Genomic DNA, 21,017 nt, shown 5'->3' with positions numbered 1-21,017 from the left:
ACTATCTTTGACTGTGGGCTTATAACGAGAAAGGTCGAGGGCTCTTTTGAAAGAAGTGCACGACGAAGGGGGTAAGGAGCAACCAGAGCCGTTGGATCAGAAACACATTGCCCCAATTAGAATCGAACTGGTACGCTATCTGGGACGTCCGATCAGGGATCAACAGTTAACGTTTAATGAATGGCTTACCTAATGTACCCGTCCGATCGGGTATCGGCGGTCAGGATTGGCGAGCGAAGTGTTAAAATGTGATCGGATCCTGGCCACCGGATCCGCGATCCACGGCTAACACTCTCCCCTCACCTCACCCCGAACCGGTAAGCTGTCTCTAATCTAAACCGTACATGTGAGATCGACGGTCCGCACTCCCTCTTCTCCCCTTGGTCTCCAGGCAACAGCGCCACCACAACCCACAACGCATCCCTACCGGCGATGGCCATCCCGACACCCAATGCACAATATCCGAGTACTGAGGTGCACAAAACGTAGAGGAGTTGCACGTGAATCATAGGAAAGTATCCTCACCAGCGATGGAGGTGACAACAGACCAGACCATGATGAAGAGCGGCCCGCGGTGTGACGATGATCATCGATGATAAATTCTGAGAGCTCGATGAGCCACCCGCTGATTAACCCCCTGTCGCGACACCCAGACAGCAAGACCAGCACCCGAGAGGCACGACAGGAGACTAAGGCTCCACTCCGGTGAGAATCAATGGCGGTGGCCATGAACTCACCCCGCATACCCACGATTCTTACTATGGATAGGGGCTAGACCAAGCCGAACGAGTCATAGGAGCATTCGAACGCCTTGGATCTTATAAGGACTACACGACCAACACAAACCCCACTCCGAGCCCGGCGATTTTGCGGGGAGCTGTTGCAACAACCACCGACGCCGCCGCGCGCGAAGGAGATAAGTCTGCACGCCCGGGCCCACCTGATAGCGAAACGGCCGACGCACGTATGAACCAGACCCACTGGTGCGGGGCCCCGAGTGTCAGCCAATTGCGACCAAGGTGTACGCGGTGGTCGGCTGACACCGAGGACCCACCGGTCGGTGAGTGTAGGCACGTTGGCGGAGGGGTGGCTGGGTCGCGCAGGAGTGTTGGGGCAAAAGAGGTTTGTTGGGCCCAAACCGAAGTCTTTCTTCTTTTTTTTTTCTTTTCTTTTCTATTTCTGTTTTGCAAACATTCAAACTCAAATTCTAATTCCTATTTTGATCTTTCATTTTTCAAGTGCCAAAATTTATCCTAATGTGAATATAAATCCTATTAATTTCAATATTATTATTTATTCCCATTCCATTATTTAATTCTAGACTTAAATAAATTTTCTTTTCTCATTTTCTATTTTATATTTCCATTTATGGTTTGGGATTAAATATATGTTTTCAATAGAATGTATCACTACAACATCCTTAGCAAGAGATGTACCTTTTTTATTTCTTTGTTAGCTACTTAATTAATTTAATATTATTAATTGATTATGAACAGGAAAAAGGGTCCTAATAAATTTCCCAAAGTTTTTAATAATTCTTGAAATACTATCATAAATATATTTTTCTTTATTTTATTATTTTTTTGTATCAATTTTGGGCTTTACATCAATGCATGTGGAGAGCGTGGATGGACGCGAGTGGGCAACCAATCATGCCAATACTGGATACAGAGGATCTGACTCGCTGTGTATTGAAATCAGACTATAACAACATAATAAATTTTCTACTAATTGGGTAGTTAGAGGGAGGTGCACCGAAAAATATGTGGAGAGAAAATTTTGCCTTTTTAATATTAGACATATAATATAATATAGGTATAGATTTAGAGATATTTTCGATGTTTTATTTGACAGCCTTATCAAGCATTTACTGTTTTTTTTGTGTACAAATAAAGGAGACAAAAATACATTTAAAACTACTTCAAACAGGCCAGGAAGTTAATCTGAATGGTCTCGAGAGTCCAGGGGAAGATATCTGATTCTGGAGTTTGAAAAAAAAATGAGATTACGATGGTTGATGATAGATCGTCCAGGGAGTCCAATAGCCTCAGTGCATCACAATCACCGTCCCGGCCCAATTCCCAGCACTAATCACCATCACAGACTGGGCTGCCGCCTGCCGGTGTAGCTCACGCAATGCATGACCAGGCCCAAGCCCAGCCGACAGCCGCGGGACACGGCAGTAACCGTCGCCGCAGCAACGTCTAGGCGCGGCCGCGCATCCCTCGTCCTCGTGTCTCTTTTTGTCCTTGTTCTTCTCCGTCGCCGGTGCGCTCGCCTCCTGCCTCCCTCCCCCTTTGCGAGCGATCGTGAGGGGATCGAGATGGCCTCAGCCTCACACCAATCCGAGCCCCTCGACTCCGCTGCCACCAGCGACACCGACGCCCCCTCAGGTGCGGCACTTGCCTCTGCCTCCCCCTCCCGTCCTCTCTTCATCCTCCTGGTGGCTCGGCTCTCCCAGTGTTGCTCTGCTCGTGGTGTAAATAGTGGAGGGTCAGGGCGCTGCGATCCTGCTGCCCGGTACTCCGTTTCGCTTGAAGTGCCCCATTCGCGCTCATAGTGCTGCGCCCGCGCGGCGAGAGCCCGACGTCTGTGCCCGGGGCGCTGCATCGTCGTCCTCTGCTTTTAGGGTTCTGGGAGTTCGTTTAGTGCTCGTGTACTTGTTTTTTTAGCTTATACTTTGCTATATTTTGTTGGAGCGTTTTGTGTCATGGTTTAATCTTAGGGTTTTAGGGTCGTACTGTTGGTATGCAGATGCTTTTTGATTGCGCAGCTAGTTACTTCGTGCGGGTTGCTCTAGGACGAGGATTTTTTGGGCGGGTTTGCAGGACGACTTCATGGAGTGAATGCCGATAGTTCAAGTGAAATACTTGTGTCGTGAACTGCCAATAGTTCTGTACTTTGTATGCAAATAATTTGTAGATATCCTAGTGCTTGTGCTAGTTACCTGCTGATAGGTGCTTGCTACTTTATCAGTACTTCTTTTTAGCATTGATAGGGAATTAGTTGTAGAGCTGCATTGTACCAGAAATCCTGGAATAAGAGGTTCTTATGATTTCATTCCCATGCACCTTACCCATTTACTTAATAGTTTGGCAGTGAAATTGGCTGCATCTAGCTACCTGTGTGTTTGTTGGTAGATTTTTTGATTGCTAGGATCACTTATCTTGCTCAGAACCTGGAACTGTTTTTGTCCATATAATTTCCCATTGATTTGGGGTTTGCTTGTACAGATGTGCACCGATGGACCAATTTTACTTGCTTTGTTTTGATCACTTGAGTTCTCTTGCAGATAACATCCCAGAATTACCATGCCCCCCCTGTCATATCGTTACCAAACCTGGTCAACTCCCAGTCGAGTTTCTTGAACCCTCAGCTGCCCAGAAGTTGGTAATTGGATTTGACTGTGAAGGTGTTGATCTCTGTCGCAATGGTGCTCTCTGTATTATGCAGGTGAGCAAAAGTAAACCTTAGCAGTCATGGTGTTGTATTATATGATTTTGTTTCATGATTGTGACATCGCTCTGTATGCAGCAGCCATGCATTTTTCTTATAACTGGACTAAAATGTTACTTCATTACCTTCAGCTTCAATGGCCTTCGTTTTTCCATGAATTGTGCTAGATATATACTTCGATACTTTGAATTCAAGGGTCAAACATTTATAAGTATCTTTCTGCAGACTTGCCTACTGTTTCATCTAACTTTTATATATACTTGACTTGCTCTTGAGGTTGTCCTAAAGTGTCCATCTCTCTACATCTAAGATACTGACATGACATACTTTTTGTTGGTTGTCGTTATATTGCAGCTTGCATTCCCTGACGCTGTTTACCTAGTTGATGCTATTGAGGGTGGAAAAGAACTTATTCAAGCTTGTAAGCCCGCACTTGAGTCTGATCATATCACCAAAGTTATTCATGATTGTAAAAGGGACAGCGAGGTGCCTAATTATGCATTGGGAACTTTTAGCTTGCTATGTTTTCTTTTTGTCCTTTTAGGAGATTGTAGACTTGACTAACTAGTTTAGACTTTATCACTTTTTGCAGGCTTTGTATTTTCAGTTTGGCATCAAACTGCACAATGTGATGGATACACAGGTAATCACGACATATATTTACTTGCTCATATGAACAATTTATAGTGAATTTCATAAGTAGGTTAATTTCTCTGTACTATCAATGTGTGATCATGTTCTCTTCTTTGGCACAAAGCTTTAGAACTTAGCATTATCATGAGTTAGTGACCATATACTCTGCATAAGTACTGGCACCCCTTTCTAGAGAGTTCTCTGTAGTACTAAGTAGGATACTGTGGTTATTCTTCACAAGAAAGAAAGGCTTAAACTACTATTATTGTGCGCAGATCGCTTATTCTCTGATACAAGAGCAGGAGCAGAAAGGAAAAAAGAAGACATCTGATGATTACAATTACATATCTTTTGTCAGTCTTCTTGCTGATAAACGATACTGTGGTATGTATTATACTCTGATTTGAGCTGTCTGCCATTTCATGAATGCTACCAGATTTTTTCACATATTTTCTATGGTAGATTTATTCATTGCAATTTTCACTTAATATGGTGAAACTTAGTCCTGAAGAAAAAACTAATAATTTTGTGCAGATTTTGCTTAAGCTTGACCTATTGCTTGTGCTTTATGCCCTTATGTCGTATGCAATGAAATCTATTGGAAGTGTTTGGCCATAATACTTGTCAACGCGAATTAGTAATCTGAAGGCACAGTGAACTATATGCCTTACTGCATACTCAGTGCATAAATATGATTAGGATGCTTCTATTTTGTGTGCGGATGTAACAAACCAATATGGTGTTTTATTTGGCTGTTGTATTTTTAATCAAATTTCAAATATAACATCAGAATTCAGGCATCAAGTGCTTTCAGTCCTATATTAGTTGTATTAAATCCTGTGTTTGGGGATACCAAGTACCAACCTGCCGAAGTAGTCCTACTGGGACCTTTGATGGAAGGTTGAAGACCATCTTGAGTGCGAGGCGAAGCTGTGTGGCTGTGAAGGCTTCACACACAATTCCAACAGCTCAGTAGTCTCACATCATTACAACAAACCATCTAGGACTGGTAGAACCCAATAACGGTGCAGCTATGGTGAACCCCAAAGTCCTAGATCAACACATACGAAGTGAAAGCCAGAAAACTAGCCCATTGGCACCTGTAGGAACCACCTGTCCTCCATTGCTGCAAGTTCCTATCATCAACTCTTGTGAATCCTTGTGTGTTGCAACCATTGCCACCATCCTTCTTGGCTTCTTCATTGTTGTCCAGGTCTTGCTGCTGGCAGCTATCATTGTCAACTTATTATTCTTCATTATCCTTCAATTGTGTCCTACTTAACTCAGCCTTCTCCATTCCTCTCCAACCTCTTTTTCTCTGCTCTGTTTTAGCCTAGATATAGTAGCAACAACAGGCAACATAATGCGTAGATGTAGATTATGCTAAGTTGCAGCAGTTGTTAGTGCAATAGTGATCTTTTTTTGTTATGAGCTCTTTGGTTATCACAACTCCCTCCGTTTGAAAAATATTCATCATTTTAGTTGTCCTAAGTCAGTCTTCTCTAACTTTGACCAAGTTTGTAGAAAAATATATTTCCATCTAAGATACAAAGAAATTGCACTATCAAGACATACTTCATGGTGGATATAGTCATGGTTTCAAAGGCAACAAGGTAAGCTGGGTATGCTTTATCACCTAGGTGACAAGGCGTAACTAGACCCCCAAGGTGAGCTTGGTACACCTGGATGCCTAGGTGACGCCTTTGAAATAGAGGATCTAACTAAACTAATTTGATGTTTTAGATTTAGGTGTATTTTTCTATGAATTTGGTCAAACATAGAGAAGTCTGACTAAAGACAAAACTAAAATGACCTATTTTGGAACGGAGGGAGTAGCAAGTAGTATCTCATGGTTGCGGTTAGTTCCAAAGTCGTCACCATAGCCACTCAGTGCATGGCATGGAGATTTAACTATGTATTATCAGCCTGCGAGTAATCTACGGTTGATCTTGATCTGCTTGTTTCAACGAAGTGATAGTGCCAATATCTATTGAGCCAGAGTTCTTTACTATCTAATCAGACAGGTGCATGCAGCGCGTCTAGAAGCCTATGATATTGGTTCCATCTTTCATATTTTAACCAAAAAAACGTGCTGTTACTGTCAAACATCATATCTGTCAATCCTACTCCATATGCAGTTATGCACTGTGTATTCTCGTTTTGGTGTATTATGTGGTGCATTGCATTCCTTACTATGTTTTTATTGTTTGATTGTCCATATGGTGTGATAATGTGGTAATGCTTTATGTAGGCATACCATATCCTGAAAAGGAAGAAGTTCGTATCCTTCTAAGGCAGGTCAGCAACCTGCTATTTGGAACATTCTCGTGGATATGAATTGTTGTGCTTAGTTTTTATGATAATGTCTAGCCGTTAACTGTTCTGTTGCTTTGGTAGCATATCTTCCTGAGGAAAGCTGACAAATAATATTAATTGTTGGATTTCAGGACCCTAACTTTTGGACAATTAGGCCATTGTCTGATATGATGGTTCGAGCTGCCACAGACGATGTCCGCTTCCTTCTCAATATCTACGAGAAAATGATGGAAAAGTTAAACAAAGTATCTTTATGGCGTCTGGCAGTTCGCAGTGAGCTGTACTGTAGGTGCTTTTGCTTAAATGACAACCAGTTTGCAGATTGGTCACCTCTTCCTCCTGTTCCTGGTCAGTATATATATAAGATTTCTAATTTTCTACCCTCCTGTTTGAAATTAAGGAGCTTGCCGCCACATACTGTTTTTACTTTTGTTTCTAGTCTTTCAGAAAAATATGAAATGTATGACTGTTATTGTAGTACAGGTTTACTGCTTGTTGTGTTTAGCAATCTACATAATGTTGACAGCAAATAGCTGCAGCAAAGACTGCAGGCTGCTGGATCAAATCACATTTCCATTGGTTGGCAAAACTGGTTTTGAACAGCCATAGTTGACAATGTAGGCCCAGAGTTACATAAACCTTGTAACTTTTGACAGCCTATTTTGGTCCTTAGATATAATCCTGACGATCATGCCAGGGATGTGTTTACATTGCATCTTTTAGTTCTTTGACCAAAGACTTTGAATTTTATCAGTATGTTGACATCTCAGAGTGTTTGCGCTGACTGATATTTCATGTTTGTGATAGATGGCATTGAAGCTGATGTTTATGTTCCTGAAGTTGATATCCTATCAGTCTTAGATGTTCCTCATGGGAAAATGGGACGAGTTATTGGCAGAAAGGGGTCAACGATAATGGTTGTGAAAGAATCTTGCAAGTAAACATCTTGAGTCTGACTTCGTAAACATACCATCCTCTATGCTGTTAAACTTCATTAATCCTCTCTGTTTTTTTGGTTCCTGTGGGCAGTGTTGAAATCCATATTGGTGGTGCTAAGGGGCCTCCAGACAGGGTATGTTTCGCACAGCCTTGTTTGTCAGAAATAATCTATTCATACTGGACAGTCATGCTGGACTTTGCTAAATTGTTGATCCAGCCTTGTTTGAATAATGAGCTGGTGGGCTCTGCACAAATATTTCTTTTCCCTTTTGTTTTGCCCTATGGCAATGTTTTCAAGTCAGACGACTTACTGGTCGTTCTGGCTGACCGACTAGGGCGATTAATCGTGATTAATCACGATTAGTTGGACGACTTGGGCGATTAATCATGATTGGTCCAAACCGACTTGGATGATTAATCACGACTAATCACGATTAATCAGGCTGACCGACTAGGGCGATTAATCGTGATTAATCACGATTAGTCGGATGACTTGGGCGATTAATCGTGATTGGTCCAAACCGACTTGGATGATTAATCGCGACTAATCACGATTAATCAGACGACTTGAAAACATTGCTGTATGGAGAATAGGGTTTTAGTTCCCTCCAATCTTTGTTTTCACTGTCAGTCTGCCCATCATGGCACACTTTTCTCTTTGTAATAGTTTCTCACATGCCACCTTGTGTATCCTTAGTACTGGATGTGTCCATTTCCTATATCTTTGTCTATGTCAAAGTAGTCCTGAACCCACATGTCATAGAAATGTTGATGGCATGTTAGGGATCGAGGTATATTTGTGATTACTGTTGGACAGATGTATGTGTGTGCACACACCCAGAGATATATATACACATACACACACACATGTATGTACACACACACATGTATGTCCACAATAGGCTGACGTGTAAAGTTTATTTGGTGATCCAGATGAAAAAAAATTCTATCTCGTTTGCACGTGATAAAGCCTGTAAATGTCTCAATCATTGCCTTGAATCATTTCCAGCCGTATGCACTCACTAGCCAACAACTGCTTGAAACCAATTGTTGTTTGTGTTGTTGTAAGATTATGAGATCACACTAGGAGGTTCTTATTAACTACATAGATGTCGAATAACCGTCAGATGTCTTTAGTTAATATAAGCAACAATCGTTGTGCAGAAACTGATCTGAATGAACATATTTCAGTTTTGTTACTGATCCTGTTTTTTTTTGTGTGCTAAATGTAGGTTTTCATCATTGGATCAGTGAATGAAGTCAGGAAAGCCGAGGCCATCTTCAGAGGCCGAATGCTGGAGTTCTAGAGATGTTACCCTTTGCGCCCCATGTTTCGACTGCTTTATATCTTTTGAACGCAAAAAGGGGGAAATACACAAAAGGCGTATGCGGTGCCGTGGATCTCTTGCCCATCCGTGAATCATGTGAAGAAAGTATAAATGATTTCAACTTGGCCTATGTCAGTGTTGCGCTTCCTGTCTCAACTACTCGCCATCTGGTTATACACTCTCGTTTCTGGCCTGTTTCAGGATGCGGAAGTATGCTTTAGATTTCACTCTCTTAAGCCTCTACCTGTCCACTAAACATGGTAATGATCGTTGTAATTGCGGCGCATTGATTAGGTCAGGCTGGTCCTCTCCTCCGGCTGCTAAAGGAGGGTGACCACCGAAAAGAGAGAGAGAAGGAACTGGAGCCGGACCCGGCTGTCCTACCACCACCGTTAGGTCAGTTGCGGAAGATTGGGTCGGAGATCTTGCTTTGAATGCGCGATGGCAACGCGAGGGCTGGGAACAAAACTAGCTATAGCCATGCTTTGCCTGGATATCCGGCTAATGGTCATTAAAGCCCCACCCCCACGGGAGAGAGGAGACGGGAGATCCATCAAGTCAGCTGGACGCCGAAGCCAAAATTTAGGACTCGGCAACAAACCTGATGGACCAGGCACCGGGCGCACCGGCACGGAGGATGATGGGTACGTGACGTCTAGGAGGACCACCTCCTGTTTCACTGTTCCTCGTGCGATATTATTGTCAATCGTTAAGTCAGCTCCCGGCTGCTCTCCAACTCTTGTTTTTGCCATCATCATCATCATCTATCCATGTTGGTTCTTCTCTCGTGCCTGTCCCTTAAGCGCCCGTGCTTTGTTTTTCTGCTAGTTCGGAAGGATGAGATGTTCTGTGGGTAAGAGTCGGGAGTTTTTGAGCATCGCACAGGCAGCGTCACAGGGACACAGCACAGTGGAGACTGAGGAATGTCGACTGCTGTCGGAATTTTGGAGTATCCACGAGAGAGTAGACTTTACCCTTGTGGCTGTCGGAAATGGGAAATCTCTCATCTCTGCGTCGGTAGGTACTAGGATGAACAAGTCCGACGCGGCTTCACTTTCACTTTCACAACGGCGGGCGAAGCAGAAGCTGCGGCGGAGGCCGGTTAGCCGATCGGGATCCGTCGCCTGGCCGCCTGGGCCACCCCCACGCGCGACGGCGACGCCGGCGTCCGATCCGACGTGTGATGTGATAAGGCGCACGCGACCGAACGAACCGCCGAGGGCTCACCCCCGGCGTGGGCCGCCCGCATAACTCGCACACGGCAAATGGATGGACCGACCGACGCCGACGGCCGTCCGGGGGTGGTCCACGAATCCAAATGCTCGGCGGAGGCCCGCCCCCTCGGATTTTTTTGATGCACGCTCCTCCATCGGGCAGGAAAGGAAAGGGATGGCTTGCCAATTTCAGAGCCGTTACGTGTCGCTTCTCCAGGCTTGCTTGACGCCTCATTAATTAACCGCCCTGACTAAATGATGCCAATGCAATCCAGATCCAGTACTCGGAGGAGTCCACTTGATCGAGATGGTACTCTGCACTCTGCAGCCATAATGCACCAGTAGCAGTATCATTGAGGTGAGTGACATTTTTTTGTTGACGCAAGCAGTGATACACGAGTTAGGACGACTAGATCGTTCGGTTCGTCATAAATCAAAGAACACATCGAATAACTAACTCCTCCATGGTGAAAAATGATGCGGTTTACAAGCAAACCAACAAATGATAGCCAACCGTACGTGCTTATGCGACGAAGAATGACGAGGTTGATATATGCCACGGTGTTCAAATATGGTAAGTAATTGTCAAGAAGATGATATGCTTTAGTTTAATGTAACCTTAGCATGAGTATGGTTTTATGTAATATGTCTATTTGGCTTGTGATGTCCAGCATGCCGATGGACTAAGAGTGGTGAAAGACGAAAGCTAAGATTTGAATTGAGAGACTGAAGAAGTTGGATGACTGACCGTGGTGACTGACACCTGAGGACATTGATAAATATAACTTTCGCACAACACTGAAGTTTCGCACTCCAACGTTGTAGTTACGTGATCTATGGGTTGAAGCTTGTTTTCTAGGGTGTCCAAAGCTTGCCCTTGATTTGCTCTTTCTTTCGCTTGTTTCGGTGGGGGTTCCAATAGTGCCTAGGAACTTTTTCTCGGTGTTCAAGCCGCCCCTGTTGGCTTAGAGGATTTTCAGTTAGACTCTTACTTCATTGTGATTGAAGTGCATGACTCTTGTTTTCACGTTTTGGAGAGCTTTGTTGTTGTGCTCGATTTTCCACTAAGGTGAGTATTCCGTTGTGTTCTCTAGTCATCACCAAGAACATCCTACTACTAGTTAGCTCGATGGCATCACTTGTGTGAGGTTTGGTTTTTTGGTGGCTGATTGGTACATCGACCAATTCAAATGAAATTTTGATTGGCTTCCATTCACTCCTCTTTGGTCACCTATTTTTGTCCTTCAATTGGTATCATAGCAGGTTAAATATAATATCCACCTTAACCGGTTCTTGATCCATGAAGGAAGCAATGGATCAAAGTAGTGGTAAACCACCCTTCTTCGATGGGACAAACTGCCTATATTGGAAGATACGCATATCTACGTACCTCTAGGACATAGGCTCATGGGTCTAGCATATTTGTTAGGACATGATTTAAATGGTATAGTTTCTCACCTTAATGAGACTCATAGGATCTGCTCGACACTTTAGAAGTATCATGAGAGTTTCTCTCATATCAAAGCTATCTAGAGAATTTGTTGATTTGATGTTCTCTTGCTTATAGTCCATTGTGAATAAGATGTAGACAAACAAGCCATAGCTTCACTATGATGATCATGGGATGGCCTTGAAACTACTACATGGCTTAGATTGGAGGGTTTAGAAGTTAAATATCTTGACTATCATTGACTCCCCCAACTATGAGACCCTCATCGTTGACGAGCTATTCAACAAGCTCAAGTCCATAGAGATCAACAACCGACTAGAGCCAAGATTGAGAATTCTACTACATCAACCATGGCTCTTATCTTATGTACTGATGGTTCTTTGGTTAACCTGTCGCCTATTTTGTTTGCTTTGTCTTCTCTGGTTTGTATTATAGAGGAGCAAGTTGAGGCACTTGATGATGATGAGCTGGCATGGGTCATTAGTTGGTTCACATGGTTCCACAACAACCACATGAATCACATGTGTGACAGTTAGAATGAGTCTGCTTTAGTTGTAGAGTTTCCGACCACTTCATTGTCGCCTACCCTAAGATGAAGGGAAGGCACAATGTTGGCAAGCGCAAGGGTGAGCTCAAGTACACCACCAGCAAGCAAAAGTGTAAGGGAGGTTCGTTAAGGAGGCGCTCAAGAAGAAGTACCTCAAGAAGGCTAAGGACCAAGAGCATGCCTTCTTTGACTCCCTTAGTGACCTCAACTTTTACTTAGGTGACAACAACTCTTCTTCGTATTTGAGTGATAATGAGTCTAAAAGGAAGGTCAAGGTCAAGCCGATCAGACTCTACTTCCACGCTAACACCAATAGCATGGAAAATGGAAGGCCCTTCGTTGCGGGGGAGGTGGAGGGGGCATGTGGTTGGACGCCGAGGGGGCTCTCCCGTCCACACTCGAGCAAGCAGGGGAGCAGCTGAGGTGCCGTTTAGCAATAAAGTTGACTCGAGCAATGTGTACCATATATTTACGATAGATTCTTGTCCTCTATCCATCCAGCAGCGTCCTTTAAATGGTACTCTAAATATAGAAGGTGTTGCTAGATCCTCTCTATATATTGTTTTTTTCCTCCTCTCCTCTATCCATTATCTCTTCTCTTCTCTATTATATTAAAGCATCAATTTTTTCGGTTCCAGAATTTTCACCGTCGTTGTGTTTCTCCCACATTTAAATAATAAAAAATGTTAAAACTATGCCTGCTATAGTTGTTGGATCTAAACCCACACCTAACTAGCCAACAAAACACACGTGTCTTTATGTTTTATATTGTATATAATTATCTATAAATGAAAATCGTAACGACGTACACACACTTTGCTAGTAATCTTTAAACAATATATTTAGCAAAACTAAAATTTATACCATACGTTTGAGAGTACGATAAATACATGCATACAAAAAAAAACAAAAGTAAAACACGTCTTTAATACATGTATTTACGTATAGAAGACGAGATATAGAAGATGTCGTTGGAGAGAAATAAGATACAAAGGAAAGGATATTTTAGAGGAGAAGATAAAGAATAGATATAGAGAATGAACATCAATAACATCGCGATAAGGGTTGCCTTAAAATACTCGCGCAGTTTGTAAAATAGTGGGGAAAGCTTTTTTTATTTTATTTACAGCCCCCTTTTCAACGACAACTGCAGTTGCACTCCACCCAGACCCAGCTCGACCTCTTGTCTCTTTGCCTGCGGCGCACACTGTACAGACAATTATTATTATTATCTGGGGTCCAAGCTAGCCTGCGCCGCGCAAACTCTCCATGTCCATGGCAACAACATGCGCCAAACTTACTACTGTGCATTTTGTAGTAGTACATATATATAGAGAGAGAGTAATAATGTGCAAATCTCACTCTTGGGTGTTTCTCGTTGGTGTGTACGTACATATAATATGCACTGCTGTCTGCAGGCTGCAGTTAGTTAGACGTCTACTGACCCATGCACTGTTTGGATCATGTTTCTTCGGCAGCCTCTTTGTTGTGCCTTGTTGTTTTCCTCTCGCTCTCTTGTCATATATCACGTTAATTACCTGGCTTGGCTCTGGCTGGAGAGCTAGCTAGCAGACATTGCAACATTGTCCTACCCTTCTTGTCTAATTTCCATTGGCCGCTTCCTCAATTAGTTAACCACATGTGTCTGCCTCGCGTTTTGTTTTTAATCGTCATCTGATTGACTACTAGTAGTAAGTCTTTCTTTATTATCAATCAATGAATCACTCAACCTGTATGTAGCTAGCGTGTATATATATAGTACATGAACTGAATCTACTCGGTCAACCGATTATTCTTCAAATAAAGACTACAAATTACTACTGTATTAGTCAAGAGACTAAAAAAATTAACAAGCTAAAAAACTGTTAGCCCATACATATTTGGTTCCTATTGATCTAAAATTAAGGTGCGTACGTACATCCCTAGCTAGCTGCTAGCAATGAACTATTATTGGCTAACTAGCTAGATGTATTTGGCTAACAAATTAGCCACCCACACTAGTACACAAAACATTATTATTGGCGGTTGCAGACGTATTAATTTTTATTGGTGTTCCGGCCGGGCAGCGTATACACGAGAGAACCGACAATGATTTAATTATGCCTAGTTTGGACTCAAATCTACTCCGAGATTGTGCAGGGGGATTTATTCCTCCCCTAATTACAAGGACTCCATTATTAAAATATTTCTCTATCCGAGACCATTTGTTTTTTTTTAAAAAAAATCAAATTATTCTAGTGGCGCCAGGATAACAAAAACCACCCGTGTAAATGCATATGTACTGACAACTTTCTTAAGGGCTTGTTTAGGGTAGCTTTTTTGAAGAGCTTCTTTCTCCGAGAATCTAGATTCATGTATGCTATTACAAGAATCTGTGGAGCTTATGTAAGGAGTAAGATGAAGAGAGGCCTGCACAGTTTAGCGTTTAGGAAGCGACGAATTCCTCCCGTCTTCGCGACGACTTGGTAGATTCTGTATTATTACCGCATAGTTATCTTAGGACCAAGAGATTATTTTATTTGATTTTGTCAGTCGCGCAGAGTTACCATTTATTACCGTAGCTACAGAATGATGACACGGTTTAGCTGCTAGCAGGGCTATACAACCTACTGTACTCCCTCCGGTGCAGTAAAAGAAGTCATTGTGCACAAAAAGAAGTCATAGCGCGCGTGGGTCTAGGATTTGGACGTTGTTGCCCCTAGTAATTGCACAAAAAAAGATGCATTTAAGAGGAATCGAACTTGAGACCTCCAGTCTAGAATGCCTTGGAGCTGCTGCAGCAACCAATCAAGCCTGATTGTTTTAGTGACATTAATGCACTAATATCCCTATTTAATAGGGGCAAACAGGGAAAACTCTATGATAATTAATCACTCCTTGGTATGCACAATCATGTCCTAAACGACTACCTTTACTGCACTGGAGGGAGTACGTATGTTGATTTGATCTGGTCCCCTCTCTACATAATATATTCAATATCCTACATTCCTACTAGTTGTTGCTACGAGGCAGCCACAATAAACATCTGCATTTGGTGCGTGGTACAAAACGCAAACGTTGGCAACCAATTTTTATTAATTGGCAGCATATGCACTAGTTTTTTTTTATCACCACACCTACTCACTGGCAACAAAATTGAACTACAAAGTCAGCTGTACTATGAATGATTAGAGGTGGTGATAATAAAGTCAGTTGCAAATAATAATGGCCGGGCGTCGGGACGGGGCTGGAGGTCGCCGGAAGAGGCTTGGGCGGCGGTGCCGGGCGATGGCGGCTACGCATACGAGGAGCGGGAGAGAAAGACAGAATGAACTGACACGGGCGCGGGCCGTCGGTTAAATTCCCTTATGTGTGACGGCTTGTCTGCCAGCCGTCGAACATAAGCCTATATCCGACGGTCCGCCTACCAGCCCTCGGATATCAGAAATTATGTCCGACGGTTCCCTATACGACCGTCGGTCATATGTGAGCCGTCGGACTTATAGCGTTTTACTGTATTGAATCAAACCTGTGACGATTATAGCCGATATACACATACTTGAGGGAGAGTACTTTGCCTGCAGTACCATATAATTGAGGCCTGCCTGCCCCTACGTATCTATGTAGCTCGATCGCTAGGCTGACTGCCCCTAGCGCTGCTGCCCGAGCTTATCTTTCAGAACCCAGTTATTGAGGCCATTAATTAGAGCTAGGTGCACACCAAAGTGAGTGACACTTTGCTGCATTTAAAGTCCGGGACAGCAGCTAGCTACTAGTACTAGCTAGTATACATGCTCATCTATCACTGCACAAAAGTGTCAAGTGTGCATATAGAGAGAGGGACCATGCGTACTAGCTCTGCTGCTGTAAGTGTATGTGTGTGTGGATGATTTTGTTTTCTTTTTGGAGAAAGTAAGTGTGTGCATGTAGCCATGATAGTAGAGAAAATTGCTATTCTGTCACTTCTAACGTGGGCTCTCTGCTATTATATCACCCTATGTTTATGACTTGTGGGACCATTTATGTCTATGATTTGTGGGTCGATCTGGTGGTAAAATAGAGAAGTCCACGTCTGAGTGTGACAAAATAGCAAATTTTCCGCCATAGTAGCCTCCCTTAGATGCTTGCTATGGGTTGCGATGCACACACACAAATCTATCTATGTACCGTACCCTAGCTACTCCTTGGTTGCCCTCTTTATAAGAGCATGCTAGCTTTTCCTCCCTGCAGCCTTTTGCTATACTGCTGCATACACACACACACACACACAGGATAGTGAGAGATGATTAAGTCGCTCCCACATAGCAAAGCCAAAAGTTTAGCAGCTCACCGCAGGCATCTTCTTGTCCTCTTGCTCTTTCCTTGATCCATCCATGGACCATGCATGGTGCTTTTGCAGGCCGCCGGCTCCCCTCTCAAGCTATAGCGGTTACTAGTACTACTAGACTACTAGCTAGTGCACGAATGCCCCCTTCTGCACCTCGCTTGCCATAGCTTGCATCATCATCAGCTGCTAGCCTGCTAGCAGCTCGGTCCACGCGCGACTACTAGTCTACTAGTAGATGAGCAGTCCAGCAGTGAAAGTGTAGTGGCAGTGGCAGCGGCAGCCATATCCCCACCACACTGCTCGATCATCACCACGCCTCCGTCGTCAGACCTGCACCTAGCTTTGCATCGCGCATTAATCAGGAATCGGAGGAGGTATATGCGCTGTACGTTGCAATAATAATATTTTCTTCCATACATTCTGGTGTGTTATGGTATGCATGCCATATGCATATATATTATGTGCAAGTTCTTCGCGTCATCCGTTTAATGCATGGCGTCTCGATCCATGTATGCATACAAATACTCGCTCGCATGCATGCATCATGTGGTTGCTTTGCTGATCAGACCAGCTAACTTGCAAGCAGGGGTCTGATTCTTCCAAGTTAAAGATGGATCATAACCTGAGCGACATGACGATCCTGAGCGAGCACGCATGGGGCGACGAGGCCGGCGCCGTCTTGCTGTCGCCACCGGAGGTGGGCAGCGTCATCGAAGGCGGCGGGGGCATGACGGTGCTGGAGAGGCTGGTGCTCGACGAGGCGCTGGCAGCCGCGATCCTGGAGCTGCAGGCCATCCAGCAGGCCGCCCCCGGGCCCGCCTCCTGCGCCGGCAAGCAGCAGCTGGCGGCCGGTGGCGGTGGTGGTGTGGTTGGGGCGGAGGCCGCTGTCGCCTTCCCCTCGATGATGGCGATGGCGATGGCGGCGCCAACGCCCGCCTACGCGGACGCGGACGTGGACGCGGGTGTCCTGCAGCGACAGCAGCATCACCATCGCCCTCACGCCGCGATGGGGATGCCTAGTCCCGACTACGACCTCGCACCAGCAGCAGCAGCAACACCCGCGGTCGCGGTAACTGCTGCCGCGCCGCCCGCCTTCACCACAAACACAAACGCCGCGGTTGACAGCGGATGCAGCGGCCTCGTAGTCCTTGGACGCTCGCCGCCGCCGCCGGTCTTCTCCGCCAGCAACGAGACCGCAGCAACGGCGAGCCTGGACTGTGAACATGGCGGCGGAGGCCGTGGTGGTGGCCGAAGGCAACGCCGGCCCAACAGGAAGAGGAAGGCCGCCGCCGAGGCCGAGCGGTCGCGACCTGTGCGTGTGGCGGCGGCAGCGGCACAGGAAGAGAGCACCTTGTGCAGCCTCCTGGCGTCCACCGCCCCGACCACCGCGGGCGGCATCCAGATCGCGTTCAGCACGGCGGCCGTGCATCAGCAGCAGCATGCTGCCGGTGGGGCCGGCGGCGCCAAGACATCAGCGAAGCCGTCGTCTCTGAGTCTGAGCAGCAGCGGCTCGTCGAGCAACATCAGCTTCGACGGCCGGAACCCCGCGCGCAACGGCGGCGGCGGCGGCGGCGGCGACCCCGTGTACGAGCCGGACACGGAGGCGCTGGCGCAGGTGAAGGAGATGATCTACCGCGCGGCGGCGATGCGCCCGGTGTCCCTCGGCTCCGAGGACGACGCCGGCGCCGGCGCCGAGCGCCCGCCGCGCCGCCGCAACGTGCGCATCTCGTCCGACCCGCAGACGGTGGCGGCGCGGCAGCGGCGGGAGCGCATCAGCGACCGCCTCCGCGTGCTGCAGAAGCTCGTCCCGGGCGGCGCCAAGATGGACACCGCCTCCATGCTGGACGAGGCCGCCAGCTACCTCCGCTTCCTCAAGTCCCAGGTCCGGGACCTGCAAACCCTAGACCGCCGCAACTACGGTGCAGCTTCTTCGAATGACGCCGCCGCCACCATGGCTGCCGTTGTCGGGTCGTCACTCAGCTACAACCGTGGCACCGGTGCCATGCCCGCATTCACCTTCCCGGCAGCAGGCGAAACCCTACGAGGAGCAGGATGATGATAGATTTGTAACACACCCACGCAGCATGCATGTTGTTGTTAACCCTTTTTTTATGTTCGTCTAATGTGCATGAGACCATCTTTATGATGTATTTCATCATTATTAATGTTAGATCAAAGACTAGGTAGACGATGATGATCATATCATCATATCGATGATGGAACCAATCCAATATGCAATCAAATGCAAGGGCGTTGCAAGATATCTTAATGTTAATTACTACAAGTTCTTCTCCGTATGCAAGTTTTCCCTTTTGTAAGCACAAAAATATCGAGTAAAATGCATCAATGGTCCATGAACTCCCCGAGCTCAAAAACCTTAAACACAGTCATGTAACTTGGTTGGCCCGTACAAAACCATCCAAAACCTGGTTTGATTAAACCGTATTATGCCAACTTGGTGTACGATGTTGGAGCATACTAATGAAAGTTCAAAGACCAAAGTGACACAACATGCTAAATTCAGAGACTTAACAAGTGACTCGGGCGTGATATGCTAGGTCGACATCCGGTTTGGGCAAACCTGATTTCAGACAGTTTTGAATGGACCGTCCAAGTTTCGGCGCTCGTTTTTTCAGGTTTTAAAAGTTTGGAGAGGCAAGTGACAAAGCATGCATGTCAACTTGGAGGACTACTAATGTATTTTTTGTACTCCAAAAAAATATCTCTACCTAGCTAGCTCTATTGCAAAATCAATAATCCTTGAAACTTGATCTCTGAGATCAATAATAATTAATGAGTAGAAAAAATCCTTTTTGCTGAGCACGAGGAAAAGGGCTTGGAAAGTTTGACCCTTTTTCGAACCAGCTTTTATATATAGTTAGGGTTCTCGAGTGTAAGCAGCATATGGAGCAGCTTAGTCATCTGATCCATCTTTCCATGTGCGTGTGTGCATGGATATCCATGCAAAGCTGCGTAAGCTTTCCAGTGCGTAGCAAGTGCTGCTCAAGCTTTATTAGCTTTCCAAGTCCCGACGACGGACCCCAATGGCGATGTGAGGAGAGGAGATGAGATGAGAGAGGCCGGAGAGTGGTCGTCAGCTCGTGTATGTACTTGCAACAACTCTCCAAACACCATCATGGCACCTTTCTAACACGCATCATTATTGTTAATCTGCTGCTGCTGCTGTGTGTGCGCGCGCGCCCTCGATTTGTGCATATATGCGTGCAAACTAAACCCTAGCAAAGGTGATTCAAGGTTATCATAGGGCTATCATTACTTGCTTTCCTGCCGCCGCCGTCGTCGTCGTCGATCGGAGGGGAAGAAGGCATCGTCGCAGCAACTGAGCAAAGCAAAAGCAATTTCATGAAGATAAAGCGTGTGGCCTGCTACTGCTAATAGTGTTTTAAAATGGTGTCTCGCCGAGGCGAGGAGGAGGAAGACGACGACGGAGCCTCGTGTCGTGTCGTCATGGCGACGCCGATGCCGGTGCGTCGAGCCCCACCGCGGTCAGGGCCGGCCGTGCTGGTGGGCAAGCTGCAGACGACGGCCGGAGGAGGCACGCAGACAGGGCACACTGCATCAAAAGGGTTGTAGAGGAATCATTCCCTTTCCCTTTTCATTCAATCCAGAGTGCTTTGTTTAAAAAGGCAAAGAAAAACGGGCCGGGCTGCCTTTTGCTCTCCTCACCTCGGGCAGCGTGTGAAACAAGTATATAGGATGCTGGATCTTTTAATCGGATTCGTTGTACTGTTTTCCTTATTAATTTACCATGATGTCTTTAGCTTTGATTTGTAGGGTTCAATTCTAAAGCTGAGGTACAAGTTATGGGTAGGCCTGCAAATGAGGTGGGTGTAAATGGGTATTTTAGGTGGGTTTAAGAATGATTTTGTTTTGGTGGGTTGTGATGGGTTTTAATTATTAACGGGTTGGGTTGGTTGGGTTTATTTTATATTGCGGGTTAAAATGGTGGATACCCATGGGTATAGATGGATTTGTATAGGTATAGGTTTCCATGGGTATTCACCAATCAGACTACCACCTACAATCAGACTACTATACCATTTTATCAGTATCATTTTATTTAAAAATGTGACCAACTATAAAGTTGCATAACTTTTTGATATCTACAAATTCTATTTTAATAGTTTCTACATCCGGGACCGTTTACAAAATTTGAATTTTAAATTTGAAAACTTCACACAAATTTTTCAATGATAAGATGATTTCAAATAAAAAAGTTGACAATTACAAAGTTTCATAACATTTCAAGACCTACAACTTTTATTTTGGTGGTTTTTCCATCCGAGGTAGTTTGAAAAATTTAAAATTCAAAATTTAAACATAGTTTTGCATAGCAAGATGATTTCAAACCAAAACATTGTCAACTACAAAGTTTCATAACTCTTCAATACCTACAACTTTCATGTTGGTGGTTTTTTCTTTCGAGGTTGTTTTCAAAATTCAAATTTTAAATTTTTTAAATTCATGCATAATTTTCTTTGACAATATGACTTCAAATAAAAAAGTTGTCAACTATAAACTTCTATAACTTTTCAAGATCTACAAAGTTTATTTTGGTTGTTTGATCATTTATTCATCTCACATGATAGTTCTAACAATATGCACAAATTCTATATATATATCTCGTAGTTCCATAAACTATGAGAGAGATATAGGTTGTATGAACAAATTTATTTTTAGTTTATCATATGAAGAAATGTTCAAAATATAAAATGTACATCATGATGAATTATACAAATTTGTAGTTGAAAACTTTTTTTATTTGAATTAATTTACTACTTTAAAATGTGATTTTTAAAATATGTAT

The 21,017-nt window shown here is 44.6% G+C and overlaps 2 protein-coding genes across 3 annotated transcripts; both read left to right on the top strand.

Moving 5' to 3' along the window:
- Positions 1 to 2,187: 2,187 nt before the first annotated feature.
- Positions 2,188 to 8,915, top strand: LOC100276743 (3'-5' exonuclease domain-containing protein / K homology domain-containing protein / KH domain-containing protein). The gene is made up of 10 exons (NM_001150459.2): positions 2,188 to 2,393; positions 3,293 to 3,453; positions 3,811 to 3,942; positions 4,049 to 4,099; positions 4,365 to 4,473; positions 6,341 to 6,387; positions 6,537 to 6,753; positions 7,213 to 7,342; positions 7,435 to 7,477; positions 8,577 to 8,915. The coding sequence occupies exons 1-10, from the start codon at positions 2,324 to 2,326 to the stop codon at positions 8,649 to 8,651; spliced, it is 1,035 nt and encodes a 344-aa protein (NP_001143931.1). The 5' UTR covers positions 2,188 to 2,323; the 3' UTR covers positions 8,652 to 8,915.
- Positions 8,916 to 15,701: 6,786 nt separating this feature from the next.
- Positions 15,702 to 18,450, top strand: LOC100192921 (uncharacterized). 2 transcript variants are annotated; one of them, XM_008673877.3, is made up of 2 exons: positions 15,702 to 16,574; positions 16,776 to 18,450. In XM_008673877.3, the coding sequence occupies exon 2, from the start codon at positions 16,800 to 16,802 to the stop codon at positions 18,243 to 18,245; it is 1,446 nt and encodes a 481-aa protein (XP_008672099.1). In that variant the 5' UTR covers positions 15,702 to 16,574; positions 16,776 to 16,799; the 3' UTR covers positions 18,246 to 18,450. The 2 variants fall into 2 exon arrangements, with proteins under 2 accessions (XP_008672099.1, NP_001351476.1); NM_001364547.1 differs by having other exon boundaries at positions 16,465 to 16,563; positions 16,776 to 18,388.
- Positions 18,451 to 21,017: the final 2,567 nt, after the last annotated feature.

This window comes from Zea mays, chromosome 3 (assembly GCF_902167145.1).
Source record: "Zea mays cultivar B73 chromosome 3, Zm-B73-REFERENCE-NAM-5.0, whole genome shotgun sequence".
NCBI lineage: Eukaryota > Viridiplantae > Streptophyta > Magnoliopsida > Poales > Poaceae > Zea > Zea mays.
This window is presented reverse-complemented; position numbering and strand designations above follow the sequence as displayed.